Below are 21,953 nucleotides of genomic sequence, written 5' to 3' on the forward strand. Positions count from 1 at the left end.
CCATTTTTTTCACCCTTGGACAATAAATAGTCAAGAGAAATGCAGGTGTACATCATACTCCGAATATGACTGATCTCTTGTAGAAGTAGGCACAGCTTTCAGTTGAATCAGCATTAAATTAAAAAAAAAAAAAAAAAAAAAAAAAAAGTAACTAATATTTTATGTCAAATTTCTGGTCATAATTAATTTACTGATGTGCCTACAGTTCCAGTGAAGGAGATGATAACTGCAAAAGTTTCCAGTCTTTATTTCTTGGAAATACTCCAAAGGTTTAAGCTTCTAATTTCTGCTAATTAATTCAGGAGGAACCTGAACATATGGTGTTATAGCAAAAAAATATATAGCACGTACAAAATATAGCAAATAAATTCCATAAAAATAGGCCTACATTTTAAAGGGGAAAAAAGCTGGGAGAGGTGCTTTGCCTTTTTAATGACTACCTCTTTATCTCTCTGGGAGACATTGCTGGGCGTTCTTACCCAACAACAGCTTGAGCAAAATAAACAGGAAAAAGAAGTCTTGCCTCAAGCCATTAAAGTTCAAAAGACAGGCTCAATGACATGCCAGCTGGAGAATGCTACAAAAACTGTCACTTCCCAGCACATTATCATACGTACAACAAATTGTCATATGTCACTGATTGTGACCTCACTTCCAGTTTGGACACCGTCTCCTTGGCTTTGCCTTCTGGGTGGGCCTGAGCCATCAGAACTGACTGAGAGAAGGGATAAATAGAAACCGTTTTCTGCTCCAGTTGCCATGGCCCTGAGTGCACCAATAGGCCTTACTGGTCCTGACCGGTCTCACCTGAGGCCTCCCCCCACAGTCTCTGTACAAGAGCTCCGTTCAAGCTCTGTCCTGCACCCTTTGCAAGCCGTGACCTGAATCACAGCTATACCTATCTCCAGCTCTGTTTCGAGCCCTACCGTCTGGATGGACTTTGGAACTTCCTTGCCAGTAGCTTGTCTACTGGATGGACCCCTTCATGCACATCCTGGAGTTTGGCTTTGTCCCCTTCTCTTGCTCCCAGGTGGACCATACAGTTGCTTCACTGCCTACCTTGTTCAGGACTGCTGATGGATCTAGTTACCAGCACCCTGTGCTCCTTGCTGCATCCACAGAATCACAGAATCATCTCGGTTGGAAAAGACCTTGAAGATCATCCAGTCCAACCATTAACCTAACACTGACAGTTCTCAACTACACCATATCCCTAACTGCTACGTCAGCCCAACTCTTCAACCCCTCCAGGGATGGGGACTCCACCACCTCCCTGGGCAGCCCATTCCAACGCCAAACAGCCCATTCTGTAAAGAAATACTCCCTAATATCCAGTCTAAACCTTCCCTGGAGCAACTTGAGGCCATTCCCTCTTGTTCTGTCGCTTATTACTTGGTTCAAAAGACTCATCCCCACTCTCTGCAACCTCCTTTCAGGTAGTTGTAGAGGATGATGAGGTCTCCCCACAGCCTCCTCTTCTCCAGACTAAACAACCCCAATTCCCTCAGCCATTCCTTGTACGACATGTGCTCCAAACACTGCACCAGCTTTATTGCCCTTCTTTGGACACACCTGAGTCATTCAATGTCCTTTTTGTAGTGAGGGGCCCAAAACTGAACACATAAAAATATGCATTACATAAAATTACAGTAGCTTGGTCTAGTGTCTATCTGCAGAGGACATGCTGATGAGTGTTCAGTAGGATAAGGATCGTTTCAAATGAGGTTCTGCAGGTCTCTTCTGCCAAAACAACAAAAAAACAGAGGCATATGCCTCTATAATCAAATAAAGAAACTAAGCTATAATAAGCTACTTCAGATGGTTTCTCTTCACACCAGTCCTAACTCCGCTGAGCAATCACTGGCCTTCACTGACATCATCCTCAAGTATTTTTGTTAATGATCTGAGGCATATATATTGATATTTTTTGCCATCATTGTTCCCATTACTCTGAATAATGAGATATTGTGATATGAACGTTAACTTTGTTTTAGTTGAATATGTAACTGTTGCATAAATGTTCAGGGTAATGCACACATGCAAACACACTAAGATGCCAAGATGACCCTGAAAAACTAAATCTTTGGAAAGCACACACTGAGATTAAATAAAAATTAATGCAAGGTAATACACTTGAAGGAAAACGGAAATCGGCTTAGGTAACAAGTGACTCAAATACAGAAGTTAACTATTTGCCTAGTAGCTTCTGATGTATCAAAGACAAAATGTCAGAATATTTTATTTCCTCCATGCCCAAGAACTTGGAATTGTAGGCTGAAGAGATTAAATCCTAAAGTGAGCTGGTGCTTGCTGTGGCCTCTGCACTGTTCATCCCCAGATTTTCCTGGAGAGGGAAGTGAGAAAGCCAGCTGTGTTCCTTGGCACTTAACTGCCACCTCTGATACGGCAACAGGAAGAGAAAGGGGAAGATGCACAGGAGTTCACCTATTGTTTAGATAGATACAAACCTTCACTTTACAAGACTTTGTCTGGCATCATTACAGAAGAAACCAAACTTGAAAACATGTTACTGAAGAATGTATTAAAAATCATCTTTATAAAGATGTAAGGTAAGGTTATGTAAGATACAAGAGTATCTTGAAGACCTTTATTGTATATACAGTATTATAAGGTGATCTCGGTTTCTAAGAGTCCTAGAAACTGAACAAAAGACTTGGTAGGATAGTCCTACTCCCAAGAGATTACAATTTAAGCATCAAACACATAATACAGGAGTATATATGAGTATATACTTGCATATCTCAAATTATAGTTAAACATCTATGAAGTACAGGAATTAATCTTTCCTAAAACTTGAAGAGAATAATCAAAATCCATCTTCCCATAATGTAGTTCTACCATACTCTGAAGTAAAGACTAAGATTTCCGCTCTCCCTTCCCAATAGATTTTAATTTTACCTTCAAGTAAGTTATTTTACAGGAGTCATTTCAGAGTTCTCCATGGATGCTTTGGATATCAGCAACACTGGACAAGAGCTGTTCTTTGATTTGAAACTGCAGATTATGCTGTGTTCAACTGAGAGCCACAAATGCAAAACTAAGACTATGAACTGGCCTTGTTAATCTAAAGCTTGATTAAACTAAAGCTAATAATCTGAAGAATTTTGGTGAGGAAGGTGACTTCAATTGTAAGGGCTGACTTCATGGCACAATACGTTCTTTTTCAAAGGTCTCAGTACAAATCACATACTCTTAAAAAGAATAAAAGGATTGCAGACTTCAACACGCAGGTATTTAAATCTCTCTCACATGAAGGTGAATTTGGAAAGTGTTAACATGATGCAACAATTATCTTTCCCAGAACAGGCCTAAGCCAGATCCCAGTTTTATTAGTTCAGCTGGTTCAGCTCCATGCGACTGTTAATGTGCACACTTGAATTTGTCCACAAGGCTTAGATTTTTTTCATATCTTGTATGAAAGGACTCATTTTATGAGACATGAAGTGTCTTGCAAGAGTGGTTGTGTTTTAAGGCTTCAGCTACCTATCAGCAACTATTTTATTAGTAACCAGATGGTTGGGGGTGAGAGGGAGAACCACTAGTACCTCCATTTACTACAATTAATTTGATGAAATTTACGGAATATTTATTCAGTTCATGGCAGAAAAAGCTCCTAAATTTAAGACTGCTTCCTCTATACAAGTATCATTGAACATACACTGGTAGCAGAGGGAACCACCTCTGAAAGCTGTCTGCTATAGGACAGTTCATTCTTTAAAACTACATATAGCAGCATGATACAGTTCTGATGAAAGTAACAGCAAATAATGTGATATAAAATATGCATGAGTCTGAATGTGTACTGCCAGACATATGCTCTCTACAGTATGTTTTATGCTTGACAGCATGGTATGGTGCAAGGAGAAAGAATAACAGATGAGACAGAACTACAGCTTAAAATCAAGATTATTTGTTACTTTTCATTGAGAGCAGAAACAAAGCCCTAAAAAAAAAAAATGTGCAAAAACTGCAACCAACCAAATGAATAAAAGAGGACAAAGAAAAAAAGGACAAGCATAGTTCAAAACTTCAAACATCCCTTCCAACATTTCGGTACTACTAGCTAGTGTGGTCAAGCTAACTGCAGTAGTTTAGCCACTCAATTTTGTGAAAATGCTGTCACCTGGCATTTGAAACGTGGTATTTCCTGCTGTAACAATATGACAATGGCCTCCAACTTTTATAGATGTTGAAGACCCTTTTTTTGCGTAATTACCTTGTGAAGTCAGTCATCTCCATCATAATTACACACATCCTCTTGGCCAAAACAATGATGTCATTGCTGGTATCATCCCATATTTCAATCTCTGCATCAAGCTTACTCTTAACTTTTTTGAAGTCAGCCACTTGCTCAGCTATCTTTTCCTTTTCAGCCTCTGGCAGTTGAGTCATCTTGGCCTGAAACATAAAATAATTTTATTTGCAAAATATGTATGTCAGAGTATATATCTATTTTTTAATGAAAAATTAGTATTTTTCTTATAAAATCCCTGGATATTATTAAATATATAGTTTAAACACACCATGGCCTGAGCCAACTGCTCCAGCCTGAGCACTTCTGAATTTCAAAATCTGTATGCTAGCATTGGGTTGGGCCAAATAAATTACCTCAGAGTAATGGGGACAGTCATGTCCATGAAACCATTAATATTAAGGTGGTGAGAGAAAGAATAAATTTTTCCAAAGATCCTTTATGAAATATGATTGATAGATTTTCCTTTTTTCTTACAGATGAAGAAGCCTAAGTGTTTTGCAGTATTATACAAAATGCAGTATTCTTTCAGGTAGGAAAGAAAAGGTTTAATTGTCCTAAAACTTTCCGGTATGCTTGTCCTCTCTCCTGTGAAGGTTTTACAATATCATTTTAAGAACTGAGAAAGACTTAATTACTCGAATAAGCACTTCAGTCTTTGAAGAAGATGAATAAATAGATGAGCGTGTCAGAAATCAGTATGTGAATAAGGTTACCAACAAAGTACCTTGAATGCCAATACGAAAACATCCAATATTCAAATAAAGCCCCAGCTAGACTGGGTTCAGGCAGGACACAGCCCTATAACTTGTGGCTCCAGATCGGACCGTTTGCAAACATTCCAGCAGCTAAAAGTGATTCAAACAAAGGTTTATCACAGCTAGAAAAGTGGTACGTTTTGTGCAAGGTCAGACTACGGAATCAGAACATGCTGAATGCATGTATTCTTCCTACATTTTATTTAATATATAAAGAGTGAAACAACTTCTGAAAGTGCAGCAGGTGAGAGAAATATTGTATTTAATATTCTTCATGAGCAGGATTATCTGCCTGCTGCGGACAAGGGCCAGATATACCTCCGGTGTCAGAAACAGGCCAGGCAGCAGACAGTGGGTAAGATATTATGAGGCTACGCGGCAGTCCTGGCCCTTCATAGCGCCTTCTGCCCCAGCCTGTCGGTCTTGGTGGCTCTACTGACAGAGTGGTTTTTATCCAGCACCTTCTCTGTGAAGCGGCCACCTCTTGCACTGCAAGCCATCAGGAACTCACGGTTACACACAGCAAATACTAACACACTGTAATTACCCTGTAATTTAACAATAAATATTTTGTGATTTATTCTTGATCATAAAACATTATGTGACATCCATAAAACAAAAAGTTAAGGCAGTGGCAGAATTACTTATAATAACAGGTAAGCAGTTTAATATGTGATGTGCATGTTTTTCAAGCCATGCCATTTCAGTTATTTTATTTATGCTGGAATCACTCTGTCACAAGGTTAATTTTCTCGTTTATATGAATTACGGGAAATTACAGGTCTCCCAAGGTATGTTACAATTGCAGTCACAGAATTAGAATGTGTACCTATTTTAAATAATACTTTTCCTGTTTTGTTAAAAAAAACAAAACAAAACAAAACAACAACAAAAAAAACCCAACCAAACAAAAAACCAACAGACCAGAGAAGACCAAGACACATTTTCCTCATGTCCATAGGATAAGCTTGCTGGGAAAGGTATGAAAAAGGCAAAAATAAGAGTTGGGCTACAGCGTCAAGAGAACTGGAGTACCCCTTTTTATAATCTAATACATATTTGCTGATTTGTGGATGCTTGTAGTATTTCCTAGCCCCTAGCTTCAATAGTGTTTTGAGTTCAAGAACACAGGCCTAGCTCTGGAAACCACAAGAAAGATGACATTTTAATGAGGGAAATGTGACATACAATATCCTGCTATGTGCCAGCAATAATGAGTTTCTGGTGAAATGAGACACATTATCCACTGGAACAAAGGGGCAAAGGAAACTACAATTCTGACCTTGACTTTTCTTTCATTTTCCTCATACTGATTTAAAAGCATGTACAGCAATAAAATAAAACAATTGTATACACAGCCTTTTAAACACAGATTTTTGTTTTGTATCAGAGTGGATAACATAACAGTAAATGTGAAATAAATATCTGAACTGAATGACTGCTGTTACATGAGTGCAGGTTTAATTTGTCCACCAGGAGAAAATGATTTTTTCATTACTTCTAAGACAAAATGCTTTTTTATTGCAGTAGCAGATAACAGAGTCAAAACTAGGTGAGAGGAGAAGTTATATTTTTGGTATTTTTCTTTCTTCTATTACAAAAAAAAAAAAACAAAAAAAAAACCAACAAACCAAAAACACAAAACCAAATGACAGTATATATTTTTTTCTTTAATTCCCTTGAATTAACTTTTCATAAGGCTATTTATCCCTGGTGCCTGGGAGTCTCCAACACTGGGGTTACTTGCATTGTCCCATTTGCAACTTGATTTACCATGTGAGATTGGTGTTTCATTTCATTTCAGCCCCTTCCAAATTTCAGTCAATTCACTCTCACAGATGCCAACATTTTAAGGTCAGATCAAATTATCCACATAAGGATAAAAACAGAGGACACGTAGGGAGTAACAGGTTGGTGAAGATGTTGACTCTTCTCTCACTGGTGTATTACTCACCAATGAGATGCCATCCCAAAGAACTGTCCCTTTGCCGACCTTTGTCCCTGGCTACACTCTAAGGAATTGACTTTCATATAAACTTATGATTATTCTCTCCAAGTCTTAGACTGACATGTACTTTTTTCTTTCCTGATCCCCTAAAAAAAAACGCCTGGGTAGATCCACATCACCAAAATTCTTGTCATTTAGAGAGAGGCAAGAAGGAAAGAAAAGCAACAGAAAGTAGCACAATACATTCAGGCAATTTTTTTTGTGTTATCAGAAACTCCTTCTGAGTGAGACAGAGGCAAGCCAGATATTCTTTTCAAAGGGAAGAACCTCCCTTTGAAAAGTATTTAACACTTCCTTCTTTGCAGGTTGCGGTGTATCACATAACTATAGAGAATAAAAGAGAAAACCTGTGTTTTTCTATAATTTTGCAGGTTACAAAGAAAACAAACCCCACTCCCTTGATGGAGAGCATGAAAAAATTTTCAGAGCTTTTATAAGCAATAATACAAAATAACATGCTCTTCACACTCTGTAGTTATAAGATAATGGCATAGATCCCCAAAGATCTGATTCACGTCCCTGTTTTGCCTTAGTTGAGAGCTAAGCTTTTCATTCCACCACAGCCTCAGCAGCCAGAGCAAGCCATCTCCACTATGTTCTCGCACCTCTGCTGCAGTCCGCTGAACAACCGTTGGAAGTGAACAAGATCCCTCCAAATCGCTCAAATGACAGTAAAACATTTCAGACAAACTGTCTTAAAATGGTTTCAATTGTGACCTTTAATCGTTTTTTCTTGGACGAACTTTGTAGATCACATCGGTTGATGACATTTTATCACAAAGGCGAGCATGAGATAAACACTTACAGATGTGTTTTGAATGTCAGTATGTAAGTACATTTCTTGAATACAGCACAGAGTCAGAAGTGATTCTGTTAAAATGAGTAAAATGTGTTCACTCCATTTTACAAAACGTTATATTTTTTCTACCGAGTGAATAATTGTTCAAGTTTGGATAAAAAGGTGAAAGAGAGAACGGTGGATATTCAACAATTCATGGCAAACTACATACACAGGATGTTCCCTGGAGATGAACTGTGTGGGTGTGTGATACTGACAGTTGGGAGAAGCTGAATTTCTTTAAAGTTTACAACCTGCTGTCACCGGTTGTCTTCTCCCATTTTTAAGAATTGTAGCATGCCTGCTGAAGTCCAGCATTCTCCAAACAAGTTCAGAGTGCCTCATGTATGCTGCCATGGCAGTTCTTGCATATTTTTAGCTACAGTATAATTGGATAGAGAGGTAAAGGTATTGGAAGATAATAGAACAAACTGTTTAATGCCATTTTTGCATCGTCCTTCACGGAAAAGGTTGACTTAGCTGAGGAAATTGTGCCATTTATCTAATTTCTTATTATTTATCTAATCTCTCTTTGTCCCAGAGTAATAAGCCTATAGATGAAGAAGAACATTTCATAAATCTGGGTTTCACTAGGGTTTTGTCACTGGTTCTCATGTCATCCTCATTTAATATAATCTAGGGAGATATGATCTAGATTTAACTGCCATTGGATGGATGTGATACTGATTAGAAAAGTGCTCAGCGACTACTTATCACGAATGCATGCCAAACCAGAGGGATCCATCAGGTGAAATTCTGAAGAAACCTGCCCTTGGCTCTGCCATTATTCAGTATTTTCACTAATGGCATGGGTGATAGAACCAAGAGTACAACATCACACATTTGCAGTTCAAGAGCCCTGGTTTACACTGGTTTAAAGAGATCTTGAGAAACTTGAGAACCAATCTGAAAAAAATATAAGGATGTATTTCAGGTGAGACAAGTAGATTTTACACCTAAGAAGAATCACCAATACACACATGGAACTGAGACAAAACCAGTTATCAGTGGTTCTGATTTTTAGTTGATCAAAATGTTGTGCTCTTTACAAATAGGCAAATCTCATACAAAAATTATTCTTTAGTGTGTGTACAGAAGAAAATAATGTAAACCTTATACTGGTGCTTGTTGTTGAGACCACAGCCGGCGTAATGCATTTAGCAAATAAATAGTCTGGATACAAAATTCAACAAGTCATTAACCAGCTGAAGAGCATGCAGAGGAAAGAAAAAGAGAGCAAGACGACATACAGAAACCACTTAAAGGATAAGGATCTTAAAGGATAAATGAAGGGAATTTGAGTTATTTAATCTGGAGTTTAGAAAATAGAGAGGACACAGAAAAAGGATCTACAAGTACAAAAAAAAAAAACCCAAAAAAACCAAACATACAGAAAGGAAACCACACATCCTCTGTCCATTGCAGATAAGACTAGTACTAACATGCAACATACAAAGTATAAAGAAAAAAACCTTTCCAATAATGAGCAACATAGAGAGAACAATGCAATTGCTCTTATATACGTATGTTTCAGGAAGAAGTATATTTAGTTAAATTTGGGACAAATGTCTGGATTAGCCTACTTCCTGGGGTTCTTTCCAGTCCTACCTTGAGTCCTCCATTAACTTCATCTCTTCATTGAAATGGGGTAATTTAAGAATTCGCAAGAAAATGAAATGTTTTTGATAGATCATGACTCTGGACAGGGAATCTTTTGCCATATATTGTGTCAAATTACTACTCATAGAATTTACTCAAAATTACAGTAAATATTTGCATTATGCTTGAATTCTTATCATCAGGATTTCAAGCTTGTGTGTGGCTTTGATAAAAATTAAACTTACAAAATATTTTAACCTTAGCTTTTTTATTAACAAAACAGCACAAGCTTCCTGTTAAAGTATGCCAGCATTTATACTAACATAGGAACCAAGATGTAAAGTATCTGTTACTTGAATAAGAATAGCTAATTAATTTGATGGCAAATTAACTTCCCTAAGTAGTTTTTTTAAGCAAGTACCAATAGGTGTTCGCTTCTATGTTCAGCCTCTCTTACAAAAGATTTTGGTAAGACCTTTATATGGCCATCTTTTCAAGGCTAAATATATTTTTAGACATATATTAATCATTACTGTGTTTAAGATGGAATAAAAATAAAACCATGAAATAATTCAGTCTGGATTTTCTCAATTACAGTAATACACACTGAGTCAACTTTTCCTTGGCCCTGAATTGTTGCATAAACATGGTATGCAACAAATCTGTATAAAAGAAGATCTTATTCTCAGACATTTTTGTCTATGTATTCACAAAACTGTCTGCAGAACTCCGAGAAAAAAGTGTGGGTGGGTGGTTGCCTGAAAGCATTTCTGCTCTTATCATCTCTAAGTGGATTGTGTTATGAGCTAAAATATTTTGCCGCTTCTCCAATATGAACACCTAACCTGTAGCAATAACTTTGAAATTAAGCTAAGCTCTTCACTAATTTAGTAACTTTAAACACTTAAAATACATTTTCTCCTATCATCAGAATGTACATTGTCTTTTAAGCCTGAAAATTAACTAGGCAAATTCTTGACCTTCTCTTCAATGCAAAATCATATGATAATAAGCTACTATCTCAATAGAATTACACTGATCATGATGGCATAAATTTCCTCAAGCAAAATTGCCGTGTGATAAGCTTGCAGAGTAACTACACAAATTAGACACAACAACCAGAGGAGTATCTAACTTTCAGCTGAGAAAAACCGTGTTAACCCTTGGATCCACAAGCAGCACCTTTTTTTTTATAGTAGCTAAGGATTTTTCCTAAGGATCTTCTTCAAGGATATAAAACTGTTAAAATAATCACCAGTATTGGTATCCAATTTTATTACTGAGAGATGTCACAGCACATTGCACAGGTTAACCTGTATCCCATGGTGTGGGATAGCGCCGTAAGCACAATCATATTCATCCTAGAGATGTGGAATTATCTGAGGGGAAGATCAATGAAGTAATATGTCCAAGATTACCTGTATACTTGCAGAGTCAGGAACATAAATACAAGGTCAAATCTCAGTCCTGCTCTCTCACCACTAACCTATACTCTCTCTATGGAGAGATAGATTCTGAAGAAGTTATAATTAATAACATATGATTTTTTTTCCTACATGAGGAAAATGAGATTTGCTAAGTTAATATGTAGCCTTTGTTACAAGCGGCATATGCACATCACATCTGCTTTTACAGACTTTTTACGTTGCGATAAAAAGAAAGGAAAAAAAGGCATTTTCATAGGCACTAGTTCCTTGTTGGAACAGTGAGAGATGTGACAAAGGAGAAAATACGACACCCTTGACACAGCAAGAAGAATCAAGAGTGCTGTTATGCAGAACTAGTACTGAGGCAGATACGTATAGATAAAATTGAGTTACTGTAGCGGAAATGCCCAAGAGAAAGAACTCACGGAGGAAAAAGGGTTACTCTGCGATCTTGCCATACCAGTTCTGGAACACAGTCATTCGTGGTGTTACCACCGCATGCAAGAGCCTCACAAAGCCACAGGAATCTGCTGCAGAATGCAAAACAATCCCTGTCTAAACCTTAAAATCTATCTTCCTTATAGACATTCCTCATATCGCTAAATAGGTTCTAGGTATAAATCTTTAAATATCAATATCAAATAGCAGGCCAAACAAAGAGGCCTTAAATCATTGTTTACATTTCCTGCAGCAGCGAATGGATTTGCTCAGACATTTGTTTAAAAATAAATGTACGTGAAAGTTTTTGTCAATACGTTGATTTAGGCCGAGAGGGTATCTAATTTAGTCAAAGCTATATTCTTCTATTAATCTCGGGGTGTAATGTGCCACTTATGGCTCTGATAGCATAATTTACAGAAATTGTTCCCAAGTAAAGGTATAGAATCAGGCCTTAAGCAATGACTTGCCATCTAGATCCCCCCAAAAGGAACATTTACAGTGATTTTATTATTTTGGGGATACATGGAAAAAAAAAAAAAAAAAAAACAGAAACATTCATCCTATACTGTTAAAATACTGGGTTTTTTTTCAAATGTATTAATGATAATTCATCTACAAACAATGGTCCCTTCCACCTCCACACCCAATGTTTGAAAATATGATCTTTTAAAGCTTTAGTGAATCTTTTGTTACTACATCGTGATAATAAACATCTACAAACTACTAAGTCTGTTTGCCCAGTGAGAGAAAAACTGCAAGTGCATTGAATACGGGATATTTATGAAAAGATGCAGACACATCGTTTGTACGCGTTCCAGACAAACTCATAGCATCTTATAGGGATAACATTTTGAAGGAAAACCTTGCCTTTCCTAACTACAATAGAGATTTTAGCCTGTAATATGAGGAAAATGTGCTAACATTTACAAAGAGTAATTTAAATTGGAAAGGGCAGCTAGTATAATTTAACTGCCAATTATATTTATTGAGTAATAACACTGCATGAGGTGATCTTTCACGTAGTTGTTACATTTCTCACAATGTTTTAAGAACCAACTGACAGTGAATTAACATATAACTGATATGCACATATGCAACACAAGTGAACAACATTCATTTTGGTTAGTGCTTTTTCATTAGTATTTAGGGTCTTAATAAAGAAAATACTTGTGTTTGTTGAATAAAAAAAAAAAAAAAGTTGCTGAAAACCAGATGTGAATTAAAACGCCATTTTCTTGACATAATTCTTTTTATACTGAAAAGTTTTGCTTTTTACCAACTAGTTCTATCATTTATAATTTCCATTATGGGAATAATATTAGAATCAATCAAATGTGAGAGATCTCTTATTTCACTAGGTATTGAGCAAACAAGTAATGAAGTAGACATGTCTGGCCCCATGGATTTTTGCACTTCGGAAAGTTGTGAATTGTGCACAGTTTTGCTGAAATATTATTTAAAGTGGAAACATAAAGAAGATTAATGTTTGCTAAATGCATCCATTTTGTACCAAGAAACCTACTATCTCAAAGATGTTTTCAGGCTCTTGAATGTTTGAATATTAAAAATAAACAAAAAACAGTAATGCAGTGAAGTCTTAAATTATGATACGACAGGAAAAACAGATTCAGAACTTCCAGAAATACAGAAATTGTCAAGTATTGTATTAAGTTTTTCACAGTTCGTGTATTCACTACTTAATCAATAAACTATAGAATAGTTTCACACATGACCACAGCACGAAAAGTCTGTAACTCACGCACAGCAGTGGCGTATTCCAGATATATCACATTCTCTTCTATGCATGTGAACTTTTTCATACGTAGAGATTATTTTGGTTAATACATGTTGCAGGCTTCACTAAGACCCAGATATTAAAAAATCCTCATTAACCTAGCTTCTATTAGACCAAGCCACATTTATGAAACTGTAACCTCTTAGAATTTCATTCTGTAAGTGTAAGAATTTTTCTGTCTAATTTAGATGTTCACCAAGAATTTACAACTTAATTACACTGTCTTTTTCTCTTTCAGGTCATACACATCAGTTTTATGCCCTCTGCACATTTTCAGAAATCTATTAAGAGTTGAATAAGATTTTAATGATTCACTGCATGACTTTAAGTGGCTTCATAGGAACAATAACACAATAGCATTTTCCCCCATCATCAAATTGCTTTTAAAATAAACTGATGTAATACATACTCTGTCAGTTTTCCCTTCAGTCTGAATACTTGTACGGCTACGGGCATCATGGTCTTCTTCAAGGTCAGATACATCTTCTAGCTCCTCAGGTGTCTGGGGAAAAAAAAATGTAGGAATGGGTTATTCTCTTTTATGGTTGGTAACGTCAAACATACATTATCATTCGGGCTAAAAAAATGTCTGACAAACAAAACCCAGTCCTGTTCTAGCAGTGCACTGGTTGCTAAATGCTAACTAAAATCAAATCATGTCAGACAGCTTTGAACTAGTTCAGATCAGCCCTGCTTTAATTAAAAGGCTGACTTTTAAAGTTGGTACTTCAGGAAGTTAGATTGTGTTTAAACATCACGTCATTGCTGCTAGCAAAGGCGTCTTACAAGAAACCTTTACATTACAAGAAAGGATGCCTAGATTTTTAGAACCAAACGATTGTTCTACTTTTTTTTTACAAGTTTTTGTACTAATTCACTGTCTGGAAATATTCATGTGTCCACCCTCCCATCTTCATGTTGGACACAGCAGGCCCTTGAAAGGGCTGAATATACTGTCAGTGGGAGCAAGAGGCTTCAGAATCCTGACATCAAGTGGTGCTCAAAGCCAGCTGTGCACTCTGGGAGGGAAGGAACACCTCTTCCCCAGTTTTGAATGTGTCACCTCTCGATGCTATCAAGCAGCACAAGTCCCTGCACTACTGGAAAAATTAAGTGGTCCTAATTTGCTATTTGTATACATGGCATTATTTCATATGCCACTGTCTGTTCCTTCCAGAGACCTTAACTGCTATTTAAGCAACACCAGTTTATACACATTTGCATTATGATGATTTGCTCTCCTTTCCTACTGTTGTGATGTTTTCTTAGGGCTGTTTTTTGCCTGTAGGTGGATCGGAAGAAATAGTTCTTACAAGTATCAATTAATGTTATCAAGCGATCTTCTCAACAAAGGAAAGTTAATCCCAACAGCATTAGGTAAATACGTTTACACTTTATTCAGCATATAAGACTTTCACAACCCTTAAACTATTAACCTGCTTTGATAACTTAGGTTTTGGGTACTAATTTCTTCAACCATACATGAGCAACTCCATCAAAAGCATTGTTTAATTTATGACAAGAACAACCTTCTATACAATCCAGGACTTCACATTTATTTCCTCCTTCTGACCAACTTATTATAAAAAAAAAAATAAAATCTCGACACAGAGGTTCTGAATTTTACCATACATAACAGTACAAAAAGTATGGCTATATAAAGAACTCTAAATAAAACACTAAAAGCAAGTTTACTCATATTAACAAAACACCACACAATGAAGCACACAAAACTTCGGGGATTATAAATTATTAAAAAAATATATATATATATTGGCTCTGCCAGTGCAACAGGGCACTCAAAAAATTTTCCTTTATCAAGTAGATTCATATTTTAAAGAATCAAAAATATATAGAATCAGACTCAATACATAACTGGTGACAGATCTACTACTGAACGATCTACTACCAGCTTGACAGATAGAGTTCCAATTAGAAGGAAATCCTGACATTTTTAGTATCCCAAAAGCCTGACATGCCAAGAGAAACATTACAAGAGAAGGACTAGCAGCTGACCCTACCAAAAGACAAGCAGAAAAATCTGCAGTCATTACTTTTACCCAATTTTCAATCATGTCAAACATAATTTTTTTAATCCGGAATTGCTTTATGTTCTCACCTTTCTCTTTTTACTGTCAAGTTACATATAAACAAGACCTGCTGAGAGAGATGTTGCAGGGTTCTGTTATTTCTGGGTCCATAGCATGGTAATGGCACTACATTAACCTGAATAAATCCACCTGCATACGTTCGTATCATTTGAGAAAGTGCCTCTGTGGCTCAGGGGTGGTATATAAACATCTAGACTTCAGTGTCAGCCTTGAAACAGGGTTTAAATAGCACTTCATTACTTCAAGAGCACACAAGTCAATTCACTCACTAAACAAAATAACAATAATTTCTATCAGATAACACTGTGAGAAATAAAGAACTCAAAGCAGATGCACGAGCTGGCAGAAATATAATGCTGATGGTGTCAAATACACCTAGACTTCCTCAAGAAAATAGACAGGCCATCAGTTTTGAGAGTAAAGATGAACGTAATGCTACACTGGTAAAGCAGGGAAAAGGAACATTTTATTTTCAGGCAAAGACTAAGAGTGTGATGAAGTCTCTCAGCTTTAGCCCTGGAATTAGACATGCTAAGAATTCCACGGTAGCTAAAAGCTGTTACCATGCAAAAATTGTTTGAAAACCTGCAGCGCGAAAGGAAAACCAGATTTTGTTGTGGGTGAATATCCAGGAAATAAAAAAAAAAAACCTATCACAAACTCACTTTAATTGAAACACAGACACTTTTATTAGAGGACCAATAACAGAAAGGGTATTAAACCAGACTAACTGTAGCTTCTCAGGATTACACCGACCAGGGCCCTCAGGAAGGTAACAGCCTTGATTCAGTGAGAGGTTATTTGAAAAAAAAAAAAAGAAATCACTTTCTTTTTAAAGCTACACAATACTTGGTTATTACATATAAAAATATATTGTGATTCTTAAGTTTTTTCTAAATGTTAATTACAATTTTTTTTTCTCCCAAGAATGATGAAGTTGGATTCAAAGTAGAAGGTCACCGTTCCTTCCAGGGTAAAAACACGAATGTTTGACAATCCCACATTTCCAATATAGGTTCTTTTCCTTCTATAAAATATGGAATGCAAGTTGTTGCGATAGGGCAGAATGGTTAATAATTTTGACACAGTCACATTATTCATAAGTGAATTTTAGGTTATGTCAGTAAGAGCTTTATACCATCACCACCCCACAACAAACTGTATATATATTATTTTAGGAGGAGTTGAGAGAATTCTGTAGGATAGCATTGATACTATTTTTCTGTTAAGTCAAACTACATAAATATTACCAGCCTAAATGCAGAAACCACAGAGAGCAAAGAGGACAGGAAAATGACACTAGCATAACACATCTCTCAATGACAGTCTCAGGGAAGTTGTCCATAGGAAAACCCATCAATCTGTTAATCTGATACGGCACTTTCAAACCCCAAGTTGTAGAACAGAGAACTCCTCCCAGCTGGATGGGTATAAGGTTTCACTCTCCAATTCTTTACTCACATGCAGAACATTAGGTCAAAGTCTAAATGCAAGCAGGTTCATCTCTGAGCTCCTCTTGGCCCAAATGTTGTCAGAAAACATTTATTTTATTTTTTTTTTTAATAATGCATATGCCCTTTTCAGGTTAGTAAAATTTATTTGTGGCTGGGATGAGAAGTTTCTTGTAGAAATCCCATTTTTCTAGCCAAAAGAGTGCACTCCCATTGACTTCTTCCCAAATCATTCTCTCCAAAGTCTAGATCTGCCAGGTTTTGAACTATTGGTATTGTAGAGTTCAGAAAAAAAACCTTATCTAGTTATTAAAGACCAAACATAGCCAATTTTATAGAACCACAGGCTGGTCTGGGTTGGAAGGGACCTTAAAGATCATCCCGTCCCAACCCCCTGCCATGGTCAGGGCCACCTTCCACCAGCCCAGGTTGCCCAAAGCGCCGTCCAACCTGGCCTTGAGCCCTGCCAGGGAGGGGGCAGCCACAGCTTCTCTGGGCAACCTGTGCCAGTGTCTCACTGCCCTCACAGGGAAGAATTTCTTCCTGATATCGCATCTAAATCTGCCCTCTTTCAGTTTAAACCCGTTGCCCCTCGTCCTATCCCCACACCCCCTGATCCAGAGTCCCTCCCCCCTTTCCTGCAGCCCCTTCCAGCCCTGGGGGCCGCTCTAAGGTCTCCCCGCAGCCTTCTCTTCTCCAGCTGAACCCCCCAACTCTCCCAGCCTGTTCTCACAGGGGGTGCTCCAGCCCCCTGAGCATCTCCGTGGCCTCCTCTGGCCCCGCTCAAGCAGGTCCGTGTCCTTCTGCTGTTGGTGCCCCAGAGCTGGACCCAGCCCTGCAGGGGGGTCTCACAGAGCGGAGCAGAGGGGGAGAATCCCCCCCTCGCCCTGCTGCCCACCCTGCTCTAGGTGCAGCCCAGCACACCGTTGGGTCTCTGGGCTGTGAGCACACATTGCTGGCTCACAGTCAGTTTTCCATCCACTACTACCCACAAGTCCTCCTCCACAGGGCTGCTCTCCATCCACTCATCGCCCAGCCTGGATTTGTGCTTCAGACTGCCTCAACATAAAGCATCAAAAATTGAAAAAAACCCACCCACCATAATAATGAGAACAAGAGAAGAAGTTACGCAATTGTTTCCTCTCCTTGGAAGCTCTTTTATGTAATTCAATGCAAGATTTGTGATTTTTTTTTTTTTTTTAATATAGCTTTCATGATTCACTACTTATTAAATACCTGAGACAGAGATGTATCTGTTTATATGAATCTGAACATTCCATATTGGGAAAACTGAACGTAATGCAACTCTGCTGGTTCTGAATTCTACACTCGCTTTAAATGCTACAGTAAGAAAATGTTATTGCATGTTTAAACTGGTATGGGCTACCAAGGCTTGTAACACAAAATAGGGTGCTATCATCCATGAATGGGAATTCTGAACAGGAAGAACAGCAGAGCTTGAGGACTGGAATGGAAGGAATTTGAAAGTCCTGTTTAAGGTTGAGTGATATAAACTGTACATAACCTCCAACACAAACTCAGCAACTGAAGTGACAGAAAGGGAAGAGCATTAGGTAGATGTAGTCACTGACAGGATAAGACAAGGCATAAATGACAAATTCACTATCAAGGCACACAAAGTATGGAATTTACAATAAATGTAAGGAAAAATGTTGAGGTAAATGAAGTCCTGTGCAACTCTGGCCAGCAGCAACCTACAAACCCATGCGTGAAACACAGTGGTAAAAAAATCTGGAAATAAATTTAAATAGGAAAAATTTAGAAAAAGGTTTCCAGCAGTCATACGAGCAGAACTCTTGAATAGTCTCCCCTAGGGGTGCTGGAAGAGGGGAGAAATCAGTTATAAGATGAACCTTAAGCAGCTTACAGACAATGTTAGGTAACAGCTGGCTGCAAGAGCGGAGGGGTGAGACAGGACAGGACGCCTGCCCCAGCCTCCTGTCCTGTGATTCTATGAGAGATTTCAGCCATTTGTGAAAAGGCTTTGTTGACCCCAACAAAAGTGCATTCACGTATGTCCCTACACATTTTAAATTACATTACTACTGCTGATGTGTTAGGCAGGTAGCGTGTATTCTTTTCCACAGTTCAACGCTTGTAATAAATCTGCATTCTCGATGGTTTTGCTACTGAAGACTCGGGCTGAGGACTCAAAACCATATTTATAGCCAAGTCTAGTACTGATGAATTTTACACCTTCCTGGTATTCAACTGCAAGCTGCAACAGCAAGTCATTACTATTGCACATGGGTGATATCAGGCTATGAATTACCTTTTCATCTATGAAATGAAAAACACCCTCTGATGACAAACCTTTTAATTTGCTTTTCTACTCGGATTTTAAAGAGAATAATTCATAAAACCAAGGTCTGGCCTTAGTTTTGAAATCTTTGCCAGTCTTTCCAAGCTGGGTGCAGATGTGCTCTTTGGTTCATTTGCTTTTTAATCCAAGCTTTGTAGAACAATGTGTTTGACTAGGTTTCAAACCTCCTCAAAAGTGATTATCCAAACAACTTTATCTAGATCATTCATTTTTAAAGGTCACACACACCCATGAAACCATCAATCCTGCAAATAAAGGGTCTCGGATGGTAAAAAAAAAATGCAGAGTCAAGTCTAAAAATCTCAAGATACACAATGTAAATGGACAAGGAGGCATCATGACATGAAACAAGGAAGCTATCTCTGCTTATCTAACATTCAATTAAATGCTGACCTTTAGACTGTCATTATGTGCTCTTATGGTTTATCTTATCTTGATTTCAACACCCCCTGTCAGTCATTCTTTTTTCCAAATGAATACTAAAATGCAGTGCAGACTAACACCTTAACAAGAGCTAAACTGATGTGACATCTTTATTACGCCACTGCAAATACAGAGGTATTTGTGGTATGTAAATACCACAGCAGCAACAGAAATGCTTGTATGCGCTCTAGGAGGATCAGAATTTGTCTATTATGTTTTTCACTGAGAACAGAATGGATTTAAAGAGATTATCTATTCTACTCTGGACGTTTGACTAATGCCCGTATTTCGAAAATTTCATTGTGTCAAACAGCATGTCATTCAGTGTGACACACTATGGTAAATGTGTCACAGATGGGCCCTCTGCAAATATTTACCTAGTGTCTGATATTTTTGTGTATTAGACACAATACCACTGTTATCCCACGTATAATTCTGCCAGATGACAGGCTGCCAGGGGAAGAGTTTTGATGCACTAGAGGGAGAACAAGAAATTGTAAGCATTGTTTGTTTTTTCCTGACTAATTTAGTAAGAAACTCATATAATTGTTGCTATCTATTCACTAAAAGCACTTATCAGGTTTTTGCTTTTAGCAATTATTTTGAGTGTTATTTTGAAAACAATAAAATCCTACACTATAAAGGGCACATTAAAATCCTGTGCTCTTAATCTGTCAATATTATGATATCACAGTGCTGTGGCAAATACCATTCCCCCTATTTATCACCAAAAATGTTCATACATCTATTCTTGAAATCTATTCTTGCTGCTTCCCTTAACATGACATCTTTTGCGTACCACGTTATTTGGGATAATATGAATATAAAGCTAAGAAATGATTAATTAAACCAGAGATCAGAGCTCTGTCTTTGATAGCAGTAGTGTCACCGACTGCTGGCAAGGAATCTGTCATCATGTAATGGCAAAATCATTATCCTGCCATAGCCTGTACACATTACAGATAGTTCATTTTCACATGTCGGTGGTAAACAGTTCTTGTTACTAACAGAGAAAATTGTGCAAAATAATTTTTTATATATTTAAGCTGTAATTTCAGGTAATATTAGTGGTGAGAACGCAAACTTTGGTGAAGACCAAACAATTTAATTAATGATAAGAATAAAGTATGGCCTTCAATGCTGAAAGATGGAAATATTTTCAATAAAAAAACCCATTATGTTATATGGTAAAGATGTTTTAAAAATAATAGATGTCATGAACTCATAGTATGGGACAAAATTTACCTTATTACTACTGGATGCTAGGAGCTTTAGTTTGTTCATTTAACAATAAGACAATTTATAACATTCTGCTCCAGGAGATGAAGACAAAAAATTAAGATTAATCACCATTATAAACAGCTGGGCAGATCAATAGCCTGACTCAATGTGACAATTCCTGTGTCTTTAGTTCTCACGGAGGATAACAGCCTTCTCAGGAAACAGCCCGGCACATAGGAAGGATGTGAGGAGAGGAGTGTAATTGTAAAGTTTAAAGTGAAATTTTTGAGAACTGACTTCTGAAAATCCTTTTAAAGTAAAAACTGTGAGGTTATCACAGCTGAGTAAACTGGCACAGAGATTTTTAGTACCTATACTCTATCCTAAATTAAACCTCTTTTGCTGGAAACCTGTATTTCAGCCCTGTTTTCATTCCTTCATTGAGATTTGGTTGTACCTCTTGAAGTGCTGATGGCACTTGGTGGGCATGACACTCTTGCGTAATGACTAGAACAATTAGAAGAGATTTTTATTCCTGAAAATACTGACCTATCCATGCTGTTGTAGAAGCACTGAACACGTATTTAAATCTAAAAAGTTGGTGGAAGCTTGAATGTTGCCTGAAAATCACAACTAGTAATGATACTGTAACCATAAGGGTCAAAAGATAGAGGAAGATAAGATTTATAGATGAAGTAGAAGTTTTTATAAAATGAAACAGTGTCCTTGGAAAAGAAGCTAAGATATCAGGAGGTACCTGATTTTCATATTCATTAGGTACCTGAGGACTCACTTGTGAACATTGAAACCTTGTTTACTTTTTCCAGTTATTTCACAGAAGCACTTTCTGGTATGACATTTAAAAATATATTTTAAGATTCAAAACATGAACATGAACAAACATGAACAAACACAGCTATTGCAATCATACACCTCTGTGGTATCCAAAGTCCCAGTCTTCACTCCATGAAAACCACAACAACTGATACAAAGCTCCATGCAGTGTGTATCTTTCGCTTATGATTATTAAGTAGGAAACTTCACCGCATGTCTTAGAAGCTTCCATTTTAAACTCAGAAAATTAATAATTAACAAGAACAGATTAGTAGCTTTTAATACAAGTGATTTGTTGTTCTAAATGTATTCCCTGTTCCCTCTGCTGGGTTGACATACATTTACTCAATCTAGTGGGAAGCTAGTTAAGACATTTGATTTATAATGGCAATACTTACGTTGCTTGAAAACAGGTAGTGAAAAGCCAAAT

The 21,953-nt window shown here is 37.3% G+C and overlaps 1 protein-coding gene across 1 annotated transcript in view; it reads right to left on the minus strand.

Moving 5' to 3' along the window:
• Positions 1–21,953, minus strand: part of CTNNA3 (catenin alpha 3) — a 471,555-nt gene that overhangs the window by 45,345 nt on the left and 404,257 nt on the right. The window contains exons 14-15 of the mRNA XM_026851990.1: positions 13,549–13,641; positions 4,238–4,419 (exon numbers count right to left, since the gene is read on the minus strand). Of these exons, the coding sequence (XP_026707791.1) occupies positions 4,238–4,419; positions 13,549–13,641 (275 nt within the window). The remainder of the gene's footprint in view (positions 1–4,237; positions 4,420–13,548; positions 13,642–21,953) is intronic.

This window comes from Athene cunicularia (assembly GCF_003259725.1).
Source record: "Athene cunicularia isolate RWA chromosome 6 unlocalized genomic scaffold, athCun1 chr6_part2, whole genome shotgun sequence".
In the NCBI taxonomy this organism is placed as follows: domain Eukaryota; kingdom Metazoa; phylum Chordata; class Aves; order Strigiformes; family Strigidae; genus Athene; species Athene cunicularia.